At 39.1% G+C, this 20,633-nt stretch overlaps 3 protein-coding genes across 4 annotated transcripts in view; 2 read left to right on the forward strand and 1 right to left on the reverse strand.

Moving 5' to 3' along the window:
• Positions 1–6,692, forward strand: part of ccnd2a (cyclin D2, a) — a 166,782-nt gene extending 160,090 nt beyond the window's left edge. For both annotated transcript variants that reach the window (XM_042495473.2, XM_088080116.1), the window contains one exon: positions 2,381–6,692. In XM_042495473.2, coding sequence (XP_042351407.1) covers positions 2,381–2,551 — 171 coding nt within the window. In that variant the 3' untranslated portion in view covers positions 2,552–6,692. The remainder of the gene's footprint in view (positions 1–2,380) is intronic.
• A 2,250-nt stretch (positions 6,693–8,942) lies between these two features.
• Positions 8,943–17,103, forward strand: tigara (TP53 induced glycolysis regulatory phosphatase a). Its single transcript, XM_042496778.2, has 6 exons — positions 8,943–9,676; positions 11,779–11,816; positions 11,937–12,058; positions 12,423–12,500; positions 12,614–12,724; positions 14,423–17,103. The coding sequence occupies exons 1-6, from the start codon at positions 9,606–9,608 to the stop codon at positions 14,795–14,797; spliced, it is 795 nt and encodes a 264-aa protein (XP_042352712.2). The 5' UTR covers positions 8,943–9,605; the 3' UTR covers positions 14,798–17,103.
• Positions 17,104–18,222: 1,119 nt separating this feature from the next.
• LOC121963240 (fibroblast growth factor 23-like) lies at positions 18,223–20,294 on the reverse strand. The gene is made up of 3 exons (XM_042513557.2): positions 20,003–20,294; positions 19,562–19,665; positions 18,223–19,471 (listed from the first exon to the last, which is right to left on the reverse strand). The coding sequence occupies exons 1-3, from the start codon at positions 20,214–20,216 to the stop codon at positions 19,043–19,045; spliced, it is 747 nt and encodes a 248-aa protein (XP_042369491.2). The 5' UTR covers positions 20,217–20,294; the 3' UTR covers positions 18,223–19,042.
• Positions 20,295–20,633: the final 339 nt, after the last annotated feature.

A 20,633-nucleotide genomic window follows, 5' to 3' on the forward strand; every position in this document is an offset into this window, starting at 1 on the left:
GCCGTGGGGCGCTCTCAGTCATGTTTCCCACAGACGCCTGGTGCTTTGAGGCAGGGGGTCATGCAGGCATGTGTGTGAGTGTGTGTGTGTGTGTAGCCCAAAGCAGGCAACTCTGCTGCAGTTGTGTTATAGTATTTCACCACCAGAGAGCAGTGTTGACACTCTTTCAGAGAGAAACTTTGAAATTAGTTTTTCCTGTTGCAGCAGTCTGCTCCTACTTCTGATATCTTTTGGTCTCCCAGTTTCTCACACAGACATGGTTTGACCTTTTTCTTATGCTCTTACTAACAACCTATTTAGCACCACTCTCTCTTTTTACCCTCCCCCACATCTCCCACTCCCTAATCAGTTGTTCTCTCTTTCTGCGCTGTGCTGTCCCCTCCGTCAACCCTCCATCAGGGAAGGATATGAGGGCTCAGCGCTGTTGAGAGGCTGCTCTCCCAGGTGGATTCTCAGATTGCCGCGGCGGCCTTTGATGGTGAAAGGCGAGCCGGCCAGGTCTCGGATGGATCCCCCGCAGGCAGGCAGGCAGGCACACAGACTGGCTCTCGTTAAAAAAGCACCACCTTTGTGTTCCCACAGGAGGTGGATGTAATTAACATAGCTTTAGTACTACCTGTGTTTTCAGCCCGCCGTTGTCAAGGCTACTTCTGTTTGGGTTTTGTGTGTGTTTGGGAATGGTGGAGGTGGTGGGATAGGTGGGTGGTTGGATGGGGGAGGCAGTGGTGTGCATGTACGGGGAGGCACATATGTGTGTGCGTGCACATGAGCACTATAGGGGTGGTGCTCAGTTCACAGCCCTGGTGGGCTGTTGTAATGCTTGGGTCTGGTCCGTGTCTGGGCTCAGCCTTGGCAGTAGCTGGAGCAGATAGAAAGTCGGTGGTCATTTAAAACCCCTGGCCTACGCTGCCCAGGGGCCCCTTTGCTGCCACACCAGGGGCCCTTGTTTCTCATGAAATGGCTATAATTTTCAGGTTTCTCTTGTTGCTCGTGATGATAGTTGCAGGGACCAGTTTCCCCACTGAGCAACTGTAATACCATATATCTATTGACTGGGACTGAACCACATGATGAAAGGCAGCTGGAAGACTTAGTTTCATTAAATACTGAGCAGATGAATGACTGTTCGACTCTCGTGTTGACAATATATGTGAGAATATTTGCTTAGGCCTCTGTGCTAAAAGACGTGTTGCTTCAGAACTTACCCTGGTGTAAAATCTTAAATCAGACAAATTCTTTTTTTTTACTAAAGACTATCTTGCGATGGGATCACTCCAGACACTATCCAGTAATCAGTGACTTGTAGGTCTAGTGTGTAGGATTTAGGGGGATATATTGGCAGAAATTTAATATAATAAGTACATTTTCTTCTGTGTATAATCACCTGAAAAATAAGAATTGCTGTGTTTTCGTAAATTTAGAATGAGACATTTAAATTAACACAGGAGGCTTTTCCTTGTTTGTGGAGATCTCCATGTTTCACCACCATGTTGCTATCGAAGCCCAGAATGGAGAAATAAAACATGTGCTCTAAATAGGGCCATTTATTCGCCATAGTTCGCAGACCCTCCACAACGAGAATGTCAGAAAAACACAGGGCTTTTTTTGTTAATGTTAAACTGCTTTATTCTGTATTTTTACCAGGTCTGTTTGTTTTGGAGAGGAGGAGACCTCTGTACATAGTTCAGCTCCTGGTAAAAACTTCCTAAACAATAAATACTAAAGGAATTCTAACCACGAGAAGTTTCAGCTGGTTGTAATCTGCAATCCTCACCGCTAGATGCTGATAAATACCCCAAATCTTACAGACTGCTCCTTTTAAACTAATGTCGGCCCGAGTGAAAAGTTAGGGGACCAATGGCCTCTTCCCTGTTTTTACTCCCCTACATCCTATGCTCTTTTTAAAATTTATTTTGATCTAAACTACACACCTACAAAGTTTCGTGACTGCCATGTCCACAGACAGACAGCAAACACCTTGCAAAGTACTGAAAACGGCTTCTGTGGTAGTGTCTGTTACAGTTGGTTTCACCAGAACCACATTTAGCCATTATGATACAGAAACTCACGAGGTTAAAAACAATACCTGTTGTTGCAACATTGTTGTAGCTGATCAAAAAGTTATTTGTTCTCATATAAAACTATAATGTCTTACTTTCTTTGAGTGACGAACTTCAGCAAATGTAATGAGATAATTCATGTTTTCAGAATTTTCAAGTGTCAAACAAGGCAAAAAAAGGGTGATCAATCTTCTACTATGTTAAAAACTTCCAGAAAATTAAACTGACATGATTTGATGAGAGGAACTTCCTGCCCCCTGATAGCAGATTAAAATGTATGTGTTTTTACAGTTTTCCTTCTCTCTTGTTTTGCATTGCAGGATGTTCTCAAAGAGTGCCAGGAGCAGATTGAGCGTGTGTTGGTGAGCAGCCTGCGTGAGGGGCGGCAGCAGCAGCAGCAGCAGCAGACACAAAGAGGCACCAGCGGGAAAGGCCTGGATGAGCTGGATCAATCCGCCACCCCAACAGACGTCCGCGATATCAACTTGTGAACCACCAGAGGACGTCATTGCACAGGATTTACAACAACAACAACAACAAAAAAGCATCATGAAAAAAACCCTCAATTTTCTTAAAAGCAGAAAAAAAGAACAAAAGAACAAAAATGTCAAAAACACAAGCCCTTTAAAAGAAAAAGAACAATGCTTGCTAGTTTTTTTTGTAGATTTTCTGTTCTTCAAGTTTGAAAAAAAAAAAAACACCTGCCCACAAAATAGATTTTCTATGATGTTCTAGTCTAAAAGCAACAAATTTGATACAAGATGAAGCTCTGTTGTGCCTTGGATATACAGAAGGGAAGCCAATCATATTTGCATTCTGCCTTTGATTGTATAGTATGATCTTTAAGTTATATTTTAACCATAGCTTGATAATGAGGCTGTTATGGTAGAAGTTTTGGAAACCGTTCAGAAAGTGCATACATGGGAACACAGTGGGGCTTAAGGATTTTTTTCTTTCTGTTTTGTTTAGTATGAGTATTATCACTATTACATTCGTGGCTGGTATAAAAGAGAACAAGAGCTCCTCGAGCATCAAATGAAACAGACAGACGGAAGCCGTGAGAACATTATGCTAAAAGCTGGTAGGTCCCAAATCCAGGGAAGAGACGGGATGATAATAATTATTAGTAGTATTAGTAATTATAATTATTAATATTATTATTGGACATATTTTGGAACTCAGTAGTAGAGATCAATAAGCTCCTTTTGTCAGGCTGCTTGTAAGTGTGTCAGTGTGTTGATGCAGTCTGCATGTGTGTGTGTGTGTGTGTGTGTGTGTGTGTTTGTGAGTATGCATGCATGCCTGTGTGTGTGTGTGTGTGTGTGTGTGTGTGTGCAGTGTGTGCAGTGTGAATGCTACATGTGATCCTGTATCTATATTAGCAGTGTGCTTTCTATGGTGTGAGGCAGTCGTAGACTTAATGTTAAAAGGCAATAGAGCGAGCGAAGGTTACACACACTTTGTCCATCAGCATATTAGGGCATCTATGCGATATCACTGCCATCAAGCATTAACAATGTATCATTGTTCGTTGTTGGCCAACAATGAACTCATGTGCATGCACTATGAGTGAGACAGAAAAAGATTTAGCAAAAGAGGACATAAGTGAAGGGACTTTCACTTAGAGCCCCTTATCTTTCTAAGAGCATTTTTTTCCTGAGGTGTGTCGCGATAGACTCAGAGGTCATGTGAGGTGATTGTTTATTACTGCCATTCTGTAAATGAAAAATTACAGATACTTCATTCTCTTTCACATTGTTACAATATGATGTGTCTTTAATTGTGAAAGGCTGCTTTGAGTCTGGATGGAGTAGTAATGACCTCCCACATGTACAAACAGGAGAGGACGATGTCTTGAAGAAAGTAATGCTGGAGGACGTTAGACTCCTCTGTGTTAATTAGCAGGGAGGGAACGGGGTGTGGTGTGAGAAGAGTTAGAAAGAGAGGAACAGTTTACAACTAAGAAGTCATTGTGGAACTGTGAGTGCACAGCAAAGAATGATAAGACAGGGAGGATTTTGGTGGTGCAGGAGCACGCTGCTGTGTGGAGGATTTACAGCCCGTGGCTGGAAGATGATAACAAACAAAAGGTGCCCAAAGGCCTCACGATGAAACTTTGATATCTGCATATTTGGATGGAATCAACAGTCATTTTTTCATTATGGATGTCTACAACGACACAGCTAAGTGAACAAAAACGTTTGTGGTTTCCATTTGCATGGAAATGAAATGAGGAACTAAGTACTGTACGCTGCCAGATCATGTGAGGATGAACTTTTCTTGGGGATGGGGGGGTTAGAAGAGTACAGGATGATAATATACTGTCAATGCATCTGGAGTCCCACATAGGGTTGTTTTTCAGCTCCCCTATATGATTTCAATGGCAAAGCACTTTGAGAACATGCTCCCCAGGAGATAAGTAAAAATGAAATGCATTGGGTGGTGATTGGAGGTGAATGGATGTGTTCTTTTATTCCTTGTTAGCCTTTTCTTTGGTTTACTTTGTAGGGCTGGTTTCCCAATCGTCAGACATACCCTTGTCAAGCAAGAATCAAATTAAGAAGGCTTTCTGCAACTTGCGACGAGAGGACATTCCGATAAAACAAAAAACTAACAAAACAAACAAAAACATTCCTATTCAAGCAAAGTGCAAGTTGATGGGGAGTGTGATATTTTCCGAGAATTTGAACAAAACACCAATTTGAATGCGAAAGCGCCTACACACACAGAGTTCACTGATCCATGGGTTCTGTTTGATTTTATTTTACATTGTCAAGAGATGAAATATTTGTTTTTACTTGAATTTTTTTCTTCATATTTATCTGCATCACAGCCACAGATAGTCACACGGGGCGATGAGCTACAAGAGAGGGTGGTCGTAACATCCAATATTTGCACACGCTCTTCAGAGGGCAATGAGGTTTGCATTTCTATGTCAGAGCAGAGCCTTTGTTTTGAAAAACCACCTTAACTGATGTGTGTTGCAGTGGTTGGTCAGTTTTCTATGGTGCTGGCCTCAGGCCGATTGTCTGTCAGTGAACACATCTGTCCCCTGTGAGCTTTGCTGCTTCGAATCATTGGCAAGGGGGCTCATCAGCCAAACAGACATCAGCACGAAAACAGATGATTTTTCTTTTATTTTGTTGTAATGGGACACACGGCTTTGCCACAGCAAGGTGTCTTTGACTTAATGCTTGAGTTTTTTCATGATGGTATGTGACTTTGCTGAGTGTATGTTTGTCAGACTGAAGAAAAATGTGGGGATCTAATGTTAAAGTGATGTTTTTTCAGTAAAACTTGGCAATTTAATGACACATTTGCCAAAAAATCCCCATCAGAATATTTGATATGACCTCTTCGTTTTGCCTCTGTTTGCCTGATGTAAGCTCTCTCCCAAACGTAATGGTTGTGATTTTCTTTCCTGCAATTTATTGTTGCATGTGTTATATATTGAGACCACCTTTTTTCAATTTGTGTTTGATATATTTTATGGGGTGACCAGACCCACAAAAGGGGTTTTTCTAAGATTTAGAGATACTGTATTCCAAAGTGAAGAGAGGACAGAGGAGGAGGTGTGAAGACATCAAGAAAAAAGTGTCAATATTTTTATTGAGTTATTGTTGTCTTTTTGCGCTGCTAAAAGCTATGAATTTGTTTCATTTATACAAAAAAATAACATTACCTAGTTGTGATGTGTCACTTGAGTGTGCTGCTATTTTATAAACATTTGTATTATAATATAATTATTTTACTGCTTAAGAGATACATTCAGAAAAAAAAAACGAAGTAGATGGTGATAGAAGAACATGAAATGAGTATTCGACTGGAAATGTTCTTTGTACAGTTTGACAGTTTGCTTAGATAGCATGTCTCCTTTCCCCTTTTTTTAATCTATTTTGCTCTCCTTCTTCAGTCACATTCTGCATCAGTGGTATTTCCTATACCTCAGGATTACTGGACAAAATAAAACACAAACAAATCCATTGCCTATACCTCTGCAGTTAGGTAGCCTGGAACGGAGGAGATAGAATACAGTGGCAGGCGGAGGAGAAAAAGCAACAACAGATTAACATTTTTGTGAATGATTCCCACTGTTTTAGTGGGGAAACAACTTGCTCAGTGCGATGGGAAACAGGACATATGCAAGGTTTCCACTTGGACTTAACCTATAGTGAAGGGGGGGCATGACAACATGTCTTCGGGGGTGATTATTCCGTAGATAGTTCAAGCATGTTCATTTTTGTTCATGTTGGTGCTACGTCTGACTTGTTGCGTGTGAGAGAGGGGAAAAAAAACAGCATTCCTATGATGGCCAAAGTACAGTTCTTGCTTTATACAACCACGATCACTCTGAATGTCAGTAAATATGGATTCTGTATGTAAGAAAGACAAGTTTTGGTCTGAAATATTGTGTGTGCGCACCATTGTAACTTCCACATAATAATGGACCGAGCTACACCTGTCCTGTCCGACCATAAATACTCTGATATCTGGAAGTTTCAATGGTGCAGATTTCCCTTTGAGTTGCCCCCCCTCCACTATAACTCATATCATGTACCTCAAATGTCTGTTGCACAACCTCTGTTCAATAAACTTCTGCTTTAAAGGGTGTGACACCACATCAGCTCACTATTTCCCACGCCTGTTTTCCTTTTAAGCAGTGTGTGTAATTGTTTCATGATCGATAGACGAGTTTGTGTGTTTGTGTGAGTCAGCAGTGATACTGCAGAGCAAAGTTCAGCTGTAGCACTTAATCACTTGAAAGCTACACAGAGCAGTGATGACGAACGTGGGACAATAGGTGTTCCCCTGGCCAGAGTATGAGGAAGAGTTGTTATAAACACTCCCTTGAAATGTGTGCATGTCAGAAAAATGGATTGTATTGATATTCTAGCTTACTCCAATACGTTAAGGATATGTTGTGGTGAGAAAAAGGGCTCTCAACCACTGCCCACAAGCACTGATGTCTACTGAGAAATAGTCACGTGATAAAGAACTTATAATTTTATAGAGATCTGCATTCTGCACCAGCTCTTGACCTCTTGCTGAACTCCTTATTCACTGGAGCACTTTATAAGTGCTTGCATGGTCTTAGTGGTATGGTGACACATATAATACTGCATGCAGGGGTGAGATGGAAGGATGGTCAGAATTTAGGACACTAGTAGGTCCCCAAGCAGTGGCGTAGGGCAGTGACACCATGATCCAGTGCAAAGGCTATTATGACAGGCATTAGTGCGTGTTAGTTACCAGCTATGTAGTTACATAGTATTTCGTATCCTTTTTTTCACATGATCAACTCGACAAAATCAATGAATCACAGCAGTCATCGTTGCATATCTGCATGACAAAAATACGAAAGAAAATAAGAAATTAGTAATATTTTATAGTTTATTTATTTTATATTTTTTTATTTAGTTTATGTAGAATAATGAATTCGTAATTCAATAATCATTTTGATATAGATTGCTTCTTACAATTTAAAAAAAAAAATGACTGAGATGGGTTTGCCTTTTTGACAGCATATATAGTAAAAGACACCATTTTTAATTGAGGTGGCAATCTGAATCACTCATAAGGGCCTGTTCTCAGACCTATATATTATTGGAGCCCCCCCACCTCCGCCAGCCCACGGGGCCCAGTGCAACTGCACGATCTGCACTGTCTATTCTTACATCCCTGTCCCCAACTAGTACTGTCTTGACCAGATCTGGAAAATCTGTAGAAATGTCACAAATAAAGGAGGACCTGTGTTAAAAGGGAAAGTGTGTTAACCTATGCTCTCAGCGACATTAAATCAAGCATTTCATTCAAAGATATCACCATGGGCAACTGATTGTTGTTAACAAGTTTTGTTGAAAGCTGGTTTACATATTTTGTGCAATAGTGAAAAAATGAGCTATTGCCATCTAGTGGTGGCCTCTGTAAACCAGGTCTATGGGATTCTAGTCCTCTCAGCGCTGCAGTCCATTAACAAGATACAGGTGTGCACAGTCAAGAGGCTGGAAGACACCAACCAAACACAGTTCTCTACCATTTAATGTAAACATTTAAGTTTGTTTCACACGTTATTTCAGTTTCCCTTTTGGGGCTTGGTTAGGTTTTAAGCATTGTAAAAACCTATTTTCCTTCCCATGAATGTATGTTTGAAAAACACTAATTTATTTAGATTACTGCACCAGAAATCAGACCTCAAGCCAGCCTGACAGAGCCAAACAAGTCATCATACCGTGAGTAAAGCAAGCCAAATAATTTGAAAGATAAAGTGTTGGAAATGCCTGTACAATGCATCTAAAACAGCTTTTAGAAGAGACACAAAAAGCCTTGACAAGTTTGTTGCTCATTATACTCTAGAAGCTGTTGGAGAAAGACGGCTGTAGGTAGATTGCTGGTATTATACATGTTAATTGATCAAACTTTTATCAAATATTTCAAAATCATATTCAGCCAATTAGATGAGGGGCTACAGCCTATAGGACCTTCCCACTAACAAACATGAGTACATCCAATTAAATGGGGGTAGTGCTCTTTTTTAGGGACTGTTTGTTACTTATGATGGAAAAGTAGTGATGCAAAATAGGGGGAGTTGTGTAATATTTTTGCACATCAAAAAAAAATGGCTTAGAGGAGGGACATGCAGCTTGAACCCTGTTTAATTCTTTTTTTTTTGTTTGTTCTGAATATTTTATTACCTGAAAATAAGCTAAACAAAGACAGAAAAACATATTGTATGCCCTATTTATTTGAAATACCCTCTGAAGCTTCAAAACCTGCAGGTGAGTTCAAAAGGCATGTTTACTTTAAAAGTCACCAAAATCGGGGTGCCCAGTGGATTAGTGGCTAAAACGGGTACCCCATGTATATATAGAGGCAATGTCCTTGCTGCAGGTTCACTTCCAACCCTGGTCCTTTGCTGCATGTCATCCCCTCTCTGTCATCCTTTCACACTTGTCCTGTCAAATAAAGGCAAAAAGCAAAAATTTAAAAAATAATGAATAAAAATATCTCTAAATTTCTGGTGGTCCCTGAAAAAAAAAAAAATCAAAGTAATCTTTATTGTTGTTAATTCTGCCATATGTACAGGTCATATGCAGGATTAAAACTTTGTTTCTCCCAGACCCCATGGTTTAAACATACAAGTACACAAACAAAAGAATAGAAAACATAAGTACTAAATCAAAGAAGGCTAATAAAATTTAATTTAAAGGAAGTGAAAATACACAAGCACTAACTTCAAATATAGAGCAGCAGCTTCCTATAAATGGAAAGTATTTTTAGCTTTGGGGAGGGTCAAGAGTCAAAAAAAAAAAAAAAAGAAAAGAAAAAGAAAAACGAGTCACACCGAGCCACCCCTTCTCTGAGAAGTAGACAACAGTCCCTAAATGTTCCCGGACACTAACAAAGTAGCCCACCTCAATCGCTGCGGTGTGTCGCGCGCCTCCTGACAGTGCTGCCAACAGTTCGTGCGTGACATTTGCTTTGGGGGCACGAGACGCGTGTGTCTGTAGTCGTCTTCAGGACAGTTTGTCTCAAAGTACAACATTAATGCGACTTAACTCCGTCGTTAACCTCCACAGCATGAAAGCGCTAACTTTTGGGCTGACTCTTGTTCGACAGTAAGTGCATTTGACATTCATATTTAGCTGGTATTTGCGATAAATGTCACATGTTTAGCACAGAGGCTCACAGTAGGCTGCTACTCGCTCCCATTTAAACACACGTTAGTCGGTGGTCTCCAAGTGGAGCTCAGAGCTAGTTTTGATTAAGTACACTGATATATTCATGCAGTCTTATGTGCATAATTGACATACATGTGTGGGACATTGATAGCAATTATGTTAAGTTTTCGTATAGCCTAGTAGTACTTTAAAACACTTTCATGACTGAAGTCTGCAGTCTGCGTGTATTTAGCATTAGCTAGATAGATGCTAACCCCGGCAGGTGTCACAGAGAACACATTACTGACAGATACAAAAACAGACACAAACAGAGGCAGTGTTAGCCTCTATTTTAACATAGACTCATTTTATAATACCATTAGCATTTAAAGGGAAGTTACTTGAGCCTCATAGCTAACAGGCAGCTCGGCAAGCGGTGCAGCTAGCAAGATGTTAGGACCCTTGTTCAACTCTCTCAGTACACTTCATGGTGCTCTGGACACCAGCGATACTCAACATACGGCCCGCGAGCCAAATCTGGCCCCCGACGGGATGCCGGGTGGCCCTCCAAAAATGTTATAATTTCTAAGAAGATAAAGTGGTTCACACTAGGAAATGTTTTGGACTTGACGGATTGATTTTAGTATACATAAGGTGCCAGGGTTCATAAAGCAGCATCAAAATAGAGCTTGTTTATTTAAAAAAGTGTCATTGGAGGATCCACTGCACCCCCAACAGAGGTCCTGGCTAAGCCCCTAATGTCCCAAAATCCTAGAAACGTCCTCAAATACAGGATATGTTTTAAAGAAATGTCCTAGAAATGTCCTGAAGTATGAGAAAGGTCCTACAATTCTAGAAATCTCCTAAAATCCTATAAATGTCCCAAAATTCAAGAAACATCCTAAAATCTGAGAAATGTCCTAAAATCCTATAAACATCCTCAAATCTGAGACATGACCTCAAATCTTATAAATGTTGTGATTTGTAGAAATATCCTAAAATCTGAGAAATGTCCCAAAATCTGAGGAATGTCCTACAGTTCTAGAAATGTCCAAAAATCCTATAAAGGCCTTCAGAATCCTAGAAAAATGTATGCCTGACTGGCCCCTGGCAAAAGTGACGGAGCAAGTTGAGTGTCCCTGCTGTACACTCACACCTGTTTCAGGTAGACACTGCAGTACCTCCTCGGGACCACCAGAGGTCACAGTTAGTGAAGGAATGAACTTAAAAGTAAATTGGTAAAACAAAACCTGATTAATGTTCAGATATGTGTTTTAATAGGATTTTTTTTAATATAACAGTATGATAATAACATATTAAATCCACTTTCCCTATCATATACTGTTTGTAAGCCACAAATAATATATTTTTTAGCCTACCAAATAAAACATTGGTGTGCTTCAGCTCATCTTATTATGCAAACAAAACCAGAATTCACAAGACACTAAAGATAAAAATTAATAATAATGTTATTTTATTAACTGATTAGAAGCTATTGAGGTTAAAATTGGATTTTGCTTCCTAAGTGTAATTTTCTTTTGCTTTTCTCTTACATTTAATCGTAGGTTAAGTATTATTTGTTTCTTGACTGTTTGCAGGATATATCAAGCAACTTAAAGACTTTGAGTTATGTTGGGTTCTGGGAAAATGTGAAAGGCATTTCCCTGTGATCGAATTTTGCTAGAGCCTAAAAGATAAATTAATCAAATCAAAAAATAATTGATAAATTAACTGCTGTCAAGTTGACATCGCCAAAACAACTTTCCGTCAGACAGGAGCATGTCTATTTTCAAACAAAAATATAAATTCCTGTGCCATAAAATCTGAGTTGTTCAAAGCACACACAGTGAAGCAAAGACTGCAGGAGTGACCTTCTGCCTGCTAAAAGACATTTGAGCATAACTGTTACACAGGGAAAATATATCCTTGTGGATATATGATAATCGGCATGACATCAAATTCATGACAGTTGAACAGTAGCCTCTTTGAGCTTCTTTAAATGTTCTGTTTATGATATTAGGTCTTGTATTTGATATTTATAAATCATTGTTTTCCTGCAGTGGGGAAACACAGTACAATAAAGATGGCCTCTTACAAGGTAGAGTATGAATTAAGATATATGTGATAATAAATTAAACTCTCTCTCTCTCTCTGTCTCTGTCTTTCTTTTTTGTTTTCTCTTTGTCTTACTTTCATCTTTCCCTCTCCCTCCACACAGGCCAGGCTATAGATTCACCCTTGTCTGACGCTGGGTTGCAGCAGGCGGAGGCTGCAGGCCGTTACCTGAAAGATGTCAAGTTCACCAACGTGTTTGTCAGTGACATGCTGCGGGCCCGGCAGGTATGATGCTTTAGTTTTAGTGGGAGAAAACTATGAATCTCTAATTAAATAAATCAAAACACTGCAGGATGTATTTAGTTAACTGTGTCATTAGATGTAATAGAAACACAATACACTGCATACATTATAGTGTATTGCAATACACTTTTCTGGTTTTCTTTCCACCTCATCCCGCTTTGTCACATTTGTCCCTGTAAGCAATAGTTAGCAGGGCCAAGAGTATAAACCATACAAAACACAAACAGATGTCATCACATCAATGTATCCACATCTGCGGGAAAATGATTATAAAACTGGCAAATCTTCTCCACAGAGAGATTATAACAGACTGTAAGTATGTGATGATGTGTATTATTTCTTCCAGACTGCTGAAACGATAATGAAACACAACAGTAGTTGTTCTGGTCTACAAATGGCGTGTGACTCTTTACTTAAAGAGAAAGTAAGTGACATTCTTTTTGTTTGTGATTTTACAGCAAAGTGTTGTCTCACCAAAACATTTACTTATTAATAAAAAGACCTGAGTCATGCGAACATTTACCTGTTATTTTTCAGAGCTTCGGGGCAGCAGAGGGCGGACGGATGCAGGACTTGAAAGAGATGGCCAAGGCAGCCGGTCAACCATTTTATAGCTTCACTCCTCCAAACGGGGAGACTCAGGAGCAGGTGAGGATTGAGTGGGACAGAGTTTCTGTTTCTCTGTTATGTCATTATTTATGTGGGTATTATTTATTTCTCTGTCGTATTACCTTTCTTTTACCATTTACATTTGTCTGCCTCTCTCTTTTTGCGCTCTATCTCTCAGAAGCTCATAGTTGTGTCACACAGTTTGCTTAGTCTAATATATCACAGCATGGCATGCTCTGCACACAGCACAGATTTTTTTTTATTTACTTACTTGCATACTGCTTTGTATTTTAATATGCCAAAATGAACCAACCCATGCTAAAAACTAGAACTAAGCTGAATTTGAAAATGTTAAATACCGCATCATTGCATGTGGCATGAAGTTTGAAAATATAACGTACTTCGCATGTAACTCAGCACTGACTTATTATCAGATAATCCTAATACTGAATAATGTCCCTTTCGTGTTTACTGTCTCTCAGATCATTGCTGGCACAAAGTGTCTAAAAAAAAGTATTTTCCTCCACCCTTGTTGTCTTTTTATTGTCTTCCAACACTGAATTAAAAAAACAGAAATTAAACATGAACTAGTTTTAATCAGGCTTTTTGACGCTAATGAACAGAGAAAAGACCCTTATATGCTTAAATGAAAACAGGTTTCCACAAAAAGATCAAAATTAATTACAAATATTAATAAATAATAATGGGGGTTTAAAAGCGGGTTCAGTTACAGTAGTGAGGCATTGGTAAGGTTTAAAAAAATATATTTCCTATTATGGCTCAAAATTGTTCGCTGCAAAATGTACTTAACTTCCAGTTGTTCACTACTTCTGAACACTGCACACGAGTGTATGAAAATTTATTTTATAATTTGGTAGGACTGAACCTTTAATGCTATGATGATCGTAGCCCATAGACTTACTACAGGAAAGATCCTCTTTATCTTAAAATGTTTTAGGAAAAATGGGACGTTTGTCTGTTGTACTTAAAGTAATAAAGTTAAATCTTTATCCTCATTTAACTCCAAAGCTGGCCTGTATGCCCAGATGCAATACACACATGCTACCACTAGGTGGCAGAGAGCACTCATCTTCTCACCACTCTCTCTGCATGGATGTGAGTGCTGTCTCAGGGCCTCTTTGCATCCACAATTGTCTATCTTTTGTATCTGCTGGATCACTTGTTGTGAATCAGGAGGATCAAAGTACATGCTCTTCCACTGTCAAACAACTGCAGAGTGTTCGTCACTACCCCTGATTAAAAAGTCACCACTTAGCTTTGTGTTATTTGTGTTAGAGGCTGCGTGGGAGGACAGCGTGTGTGTGCGGGGGCGTCGGAAGGAGGGATGTTCTATTTCAAAAATACCTCGTCAGGCTTCATCCATTAGATCTTGGCTTGGACGTTAACTCTGGTCCAACCCAGTACGTGACCAGCACATCATGATGATGATGCAGATATACAAAGATAGATTTGACGCAAGCAGCGAGCGCCCCAATCAGTGTTGAACACAGGCCTCCCTCCCAGCTTTCCCAAACGAGTTTCAGGTTGTTGCATCAGGACGAAACTTAAGTTGGCATGTGTGGTTTTGATGAGGTTGTGCTTGTGTTGTTTTGAATTTAACAACCTTTACCCTTCAAAGTTGTAGATGGTCACATTTCAACGACATGTGCTGTTGGTGTAGAAAGAAAATGTACGAGAGGCATGACGCAGTTTATAACAGGTTTTTGCTCTGTTCAGGTGAAGGAGCGGGTCAAAGAGTTTTTGGAGAAAATGCTTCAGCAAATTGGGGCCGAACACTGGCGTGACAGAGGGGAGGATGAAATCTCAGAAACCTCTCCTGTGGAGGGAAAAGCAGACGATGGGGTCAGGGGTGTCCCGGTCCACGCTTTGGTTGTCACCCACGGGGCCTACATGTGCGTTGCAGTGCGCTTCTTTGTTGAGGAGTTACATTGTTCCTTGCCTCAGGGTTGTGACAAAGCGCAAATGTTCTCTTTAAGTCCTAACACAGGTCTGTGTCGATTTATACTAACCATGAGAAAAGAGGATGACGGGTTCAAATTGTCTGGGATTCGCTGTGTGTTTGTCCACAGAGGGGACCATGTTAAACAGTAGGAGCTAGATTTTAAGAAAAATGTAGGCGACAACTAACAGTGGATGAGGAAAGTGTGACGTCCAATGTGAAAATGCTCCAGAGACTCAACACTGAAAGTATACAGTTTTAGATTATTTTATTTTTAGGTTCCGTATTTATTTTTCATTTGGTGCTAAGTCACTTCACAGTGTAGTTTAATCAAATTTTGAAATCAATGAATAAAGCCTAGTTGTTAAGTATAAGTATGTTTTCACAGTGGAATTGTCAAAGAACAAATCTTAGGTCAGGTATAACTCCTATTCCAAAAAAGTTGGAAAGCTATGCAAATTAAAACAGAATGACATACATTTTCTAATAATTTTTGACCTCTATTCAATTAAATACAGTAATGTGACAAGATATTTAATGTTCAAACAAATCAACATTATTTTATGTGAATATACATTTATTCTGAATTTAATGCATGCAACATGTTAGAAAGAAGTTGGGGCATGGGGCAGCAAAAGACTGTAAAAGTTGTGAAATACTTAAAAAACACCTGTGACATTCCAAAGGTAAACAGGTTAACTGGTAACAGATTAAAGTGCTATTAGTGGGTATGAAAGGGGCATCCTCGAAAGGCTCAGTTGTTTGCAAAGGGAAAACTTTCAATGCACAGTTGCAAAAGATTTAGAGATTTCACCATCTACAATCCATAATATCAACAAAAGATTAAGAGGATAGGAAAAGGACCATCCAGATTGTCACCAGTGAAAAATTCAAAAGCTTTCACTTTAACTTTCACATCTTTGAAGGAACCATGCACATACAATTTTTGGAGCAACATATGCTGCCATCCAGATGATGCCTTTTTTGGGGACAAATCGGCTTAGCAAGATTATGAGCCACATTGTGCATTTGTTACAACAGAGTGGCTACATAGTAAATTTACTTAACAAACCTCATTAATTGGTGTCCTCAGTTCCCAAACACTTACTGGGTGTTATTAAAGACAAGGTAATGTTAAAAACTTGTAAACATGTCCCTGTCCCATTTTTTTTGGAAAGTGATATAGGCATCATATTCAGAATAATTGTATTTTTACAAAAACAAAGTTGATCAGTTTGAACATTAAATAAATTGTCTCTATTCGACTGAATATAGCTCAAAAATAGCCCAAAAACAGATTGACAAATCATTGCATTTTCTTTTTATTTAAGTTTCACAAATTGTCCCAAATATTTTGGAATTGGGGTGCATTTAGCTGTTATATATTATTGGGTTTTTTGTTGTTGTTTTTTTTAAATTTTGTATCAAGGAGCCCTAAATTGATACACATTAGATTATGGACCCCACTTAATGAGATGTAGCTGCAGGGGCCTCCATCTGGAAAAAGATTTGGGTAGTTGGATACAATTAAAACCAAAAAATTCTATACTTACTTACAGCTGAGGAGATAACTGTGAAGGAAATGAAAACTATGATCAGAATAGTCATTCTTATGACTCTTGCTCACATTTGGATCACTTCTGTGGTGAATTAAATCGTGAAAATAAACAATTTGCCTTTTTTCTGGGTACCCCGTGGAACTCTCTTCAGTACCCCAGAGGGTCCCTGGACCCTTGGATAAGAACCACTGGTGTAGTTTAATAGTGGCAAAATCTTAAAAACACATAAAATATACTTGAGTCAGTTGATATTAGAAAAAAACACTTTCAATGAACCACTATAAATAATACACATAACGCGTCTGCATTATTTTTGCAGTGGCCTCCAACAGGCCTCATGACCAGAGCTCCTTCAAACTCAGATGGACAGTTTCTGTTGCAGGGTAATGTCATCATCACTTTGTTACTGTCTGGCTGTTCATTACTCTAAATGTGGGCAGCTTTTTGCTCTAATGAGTCCGTGTTTCTATATTTACCTCCGGAGGTTCGTAGATCCTACGTAGGAACACGGAGCAAGACTGCAACCATGTTGACTTTTTGGAAATCAGTGACTTTGTCATTGCTGGTTGGTCAATAAGGGCAAGAAACAGTGCTTACAGGTTATGTGTTTTACTGTAGCCCGTGTGCACTGTTTCTCTGCTTTTCATTCCTCTCTCCGTGTAAAACAAAATCACCCACTGACCACTGAGGATTGTATGAAAAAACATTGTACAGGTTCATTGGCTATTGTCATTGTGATTCTGTAATTGAAAACACTTTACGTTGAGGAATGCTGTCAGACATGAGCGAGCTCATTTGTTTCTTAAATTAAGAAATGTAGATGTTAACTGTCTCTGTATCATAATGGCATCTGTGGAAACTTTCCAACAGTGATGAGAAAACTCCCTAAATATCCCACATTCAGTCTTCGTTGGCTCTTAATTGTTCATCTTTGCATGATATGAATGTTTGATTTTTACACTTTGGTTTATAAACACATCCTAGCCCCGAATATATTCATTTCAGTGATCGTGCCTTTCCATTTGTATCATTGTCTACATGTATTAGGCACCAATTATAATATATAGTGAAATATTATCGATCTATCAATCGATCTGTACTATGTAGAAAAAATTTGCCATGCTACAAAGGCACCCATGTCCAAAATAATTATCAGCAAATTTTATCAGAATCATAAATACACTTGAATATTTTATTGTAAAACTGCTATTATTATTATTATTATTATTATTATTATTATTATTATTATTATTATTATTATTATTATTATTATTATTATTATTATCATTCATACTGGTTCTAGTCTTATAGTGCACTGCAGTATTGCCTGCGATTTTGTGTAAGTGGTGTCGCTGTACTCCAGCAAAAGTCAATACCTCCCCAAAATGGCAGTCAGTCATAAAACTTTGAGAACCCCTTTTTTAAGATGTCTGTTTTAAAAAAGTGGTCTCTAAAAGCTATAATGTTTCTTAAAATGTTTCCCAGAGGATTAGGCCCCAGGAAGTGTCGATTGACAATGCCCCCCCCCCCCCTCCAATGTTAAATAGGTGATTACAGCCCTGATTTGGACGTTATTTGTCCAGGTCTAATATTTGCCAGTTACATAACTAATTGGCTGTGTGCATGTGATTTTTGTGGCCTTTCCTTGGGGAATGATTGGACAGTGGGCAAAAGTATTTGTTGTTCTAGCAGGCTTTGTACAGTGTTCATTATGTTTGATACCAGGAATATTTTAAATATTCGAGTAATTCTTAAGTGACTCTTTGGTAACCGTAACTTGTTCAGAAACAAACTCTTAAGGCACTCACTGGTATTTTGTTTTAAATAAAAATGTGAACATAAGAGGAGAGGAAAAGACACAAGACCCACATTCATTCCTAGTTTTTTCTTTTTCCATTAGTATGCAACAATATGCTGGAAAATAGCTAAATTTTATCTGTGATCTATTGATATAATTGATCATGGAAGCAACTACTAAAGAAAGAGTCTCTTATAGATAATGGACAAATCCGACAGAATCACAGAATAGTCGCGTTTATTTTTTCCACATCAGAAATAACACAACATGAAATGTATAAATAATAAAACAGAAGTCTAATAGGAAGTCATTTGAACACATTTCAATAAATAAATACCTTTTTATCACTGTGACTACTGGTGTCCGGCACCTGACACTATTTGATCCTGTTTATGACGTTACTACAGCTAGAAACGGCAAATTATTTTTTTGTTTGTTTTTCATTATGCAGTGGTCTATTTTTGTCTGGTTTGTAAACTCCTGTCATGAAGCTTTAATGTATCAACAAATGTATATATAAATATTCATAATTACTCACAGATTACACATTTTTACATATGCAAAACAAACATTGCCACATCTGGCCCGAGGTTTAAAATTTAACTGACCAAAAGAGGTTAAAGGACAGCAGGACCAAAGCTGGACCAAACTTGCTGCATGATTATGTTGAATGTTGCCAAATTCATCGTTCGTCTGCTCTTCAAACAGATGATCTGTACAAGCCGCTGTGATGTAACACGCTTTAAGAGTACATTACCGAGCATAATAGTACCATAAAATCACATTCTTAAAAATGTGATTCAAGGTTTTTATAAGGCGCTGTCTCTTTTCTCAGAAGTTGTACAATTTTTAATGCTTTCTTGGGTAAGAAAGTCTCAGTTTGACTCCAGCAGCCCTTTGTAAGTCATTCTGTGGCTCTCGCTGAAACTGCAGTCCACAAATGCAGTATCTACTAAGTAGTCAAACATAAAGGGACTTTTCAGAACAAACAGAAAGATTTTCAGCCCCTTTTGACTTTTCACTTATTAAACCCAAGTCCCTTAGTTTTGCTCTGCCCGGTCTGCAATATTCGTCTTAACAGGACTGGCAGGCCCGTTGGTCTGTAAGACCCGCAGCGGGTCATCACAGGAGGTGATGGTTTCTTTGGACACAGCACCAGCCTGGTCCTGTTCAGGCTGCCCGTGATCTGCATCCTTGTGATCCTTGGCAGGATGTGAGGGATGCGTCTGCGATCTTAATGGATCCGAGGGGTTCACCTCCTCACTCCTCCTCTGTCTCTTTACCAAGGGACCCATGAACCTCTCGACCAGGCCGGAGGAGGGTTCAGGAGGCTCCTGGTGAGCAACTCGCAGCTCAGCTCCCTCCAGTTTGAGCAGCCGGCCCCCAGTTGTAGAATAAAACACGTCGTGGTGGTTCGTCATATCTAACCATATGCGTTGGTAGAGACAGTTTTCTTTCTCCCTGTGTCTCTGTAGAAAAACACAGAAGGATGTTTAATATAACTGTTTTATTCATTTACTTTTTTCATTCAATTTAAGTGCATTTAAAAAAATACTTACGGAGTTGTACAGCTCCCCTGTTGAGTCCATACAGAGGAAGCGTTTTCTTCTCAAATCAAATAATGAAACAAAGTTGCTTGTATCCGTTCTTACTGGCAAAATAACTGCAAGAGAATCATGTTTAAGTTATAAACAGATAACATCTAATATAATGCATGTGAAGAATAGCTTGTATAGATGACGTGCAAAATATGCGTCAGACACCTAAACTACAGCACATATTTGTAAGTTTTTTCCAGAAGTAGGCACAGAGAATGGATATCCAAACATTTAACCTTATTGCCCATTGTTTTGTATTTTTGAAACATTTTAGGACATATAATGTATGTAAAGCATAGCATTGCCTCTGTGAAATGAAATGGTTTTATTTGATGTACAAAAGGCCTTTGATTTCTAAAATAAATGAAATGACCTGTAATGAAACAGATGAGGCAGACGTACCGAGAAAGTGTCTGTGAATGCCATTTCTCATTGATCCACTCAGCTCCAAGTAGAAACGTCCCATACCAGCCGATGTATCCGCGTGTGCTCCTGTGTTGAAGCTGCTCTGCTGATGTTGTAAAAGTTGCTCTGGTTCCCGGAGCCCCGGTGCACAATCCACCGGTACAGACACATGTACGGCTATCAATATGAGTGAGAAGAAAGCCGGTTGCATGATCAGTGGGGACGCCGTGCTTTTTTTGCTCTTAACAGCACAAATGTTCAGGTTTGATGTGTAAGCAGCTACTGGAGGAGGAGAAAGTCCAACAGGTCTATTTAAACAGGGGGTCGATGAACTGCTAACTCATTTACCAAAATGACTCAGCCTATGGAGGTTTTTTTTTTTTTGGGTTAAGGGAAGGTGGAGGTGCCTATAGGTGGAAATGATGTAGGTTCTTGTTGGTAAAATATCACGTTATCTATGTAAGAGAGCACAACTTTATTATCTTACTGGAAACACCTCTGTGAAAATGTTCTGCCATAGATGAAGCATTATTTACTCTGTTCATACCTAAAAAACACAAAACAAAACAAATCTAACACAAGGATTAAACTTGTGACTCTAGAGGCAGAGGAGAGCGGATGAAGAGGG

This window comes from Plectropomus leopardus, chromosome 7, assembly GCF_026936395.1.
Source record: "Plectropomus leopardus strain MGB_pleo_1.0 chromosome 7, ASM2693639v1, whole genome shotgun sequence".
Taxonomy (NCBI): domain Eukaryota; kingdom Metazoa; phylum Chordata; class Actinopteri; order Perciformes; family Serranidae; genus Plectropomus; species Plectropomus leopardus.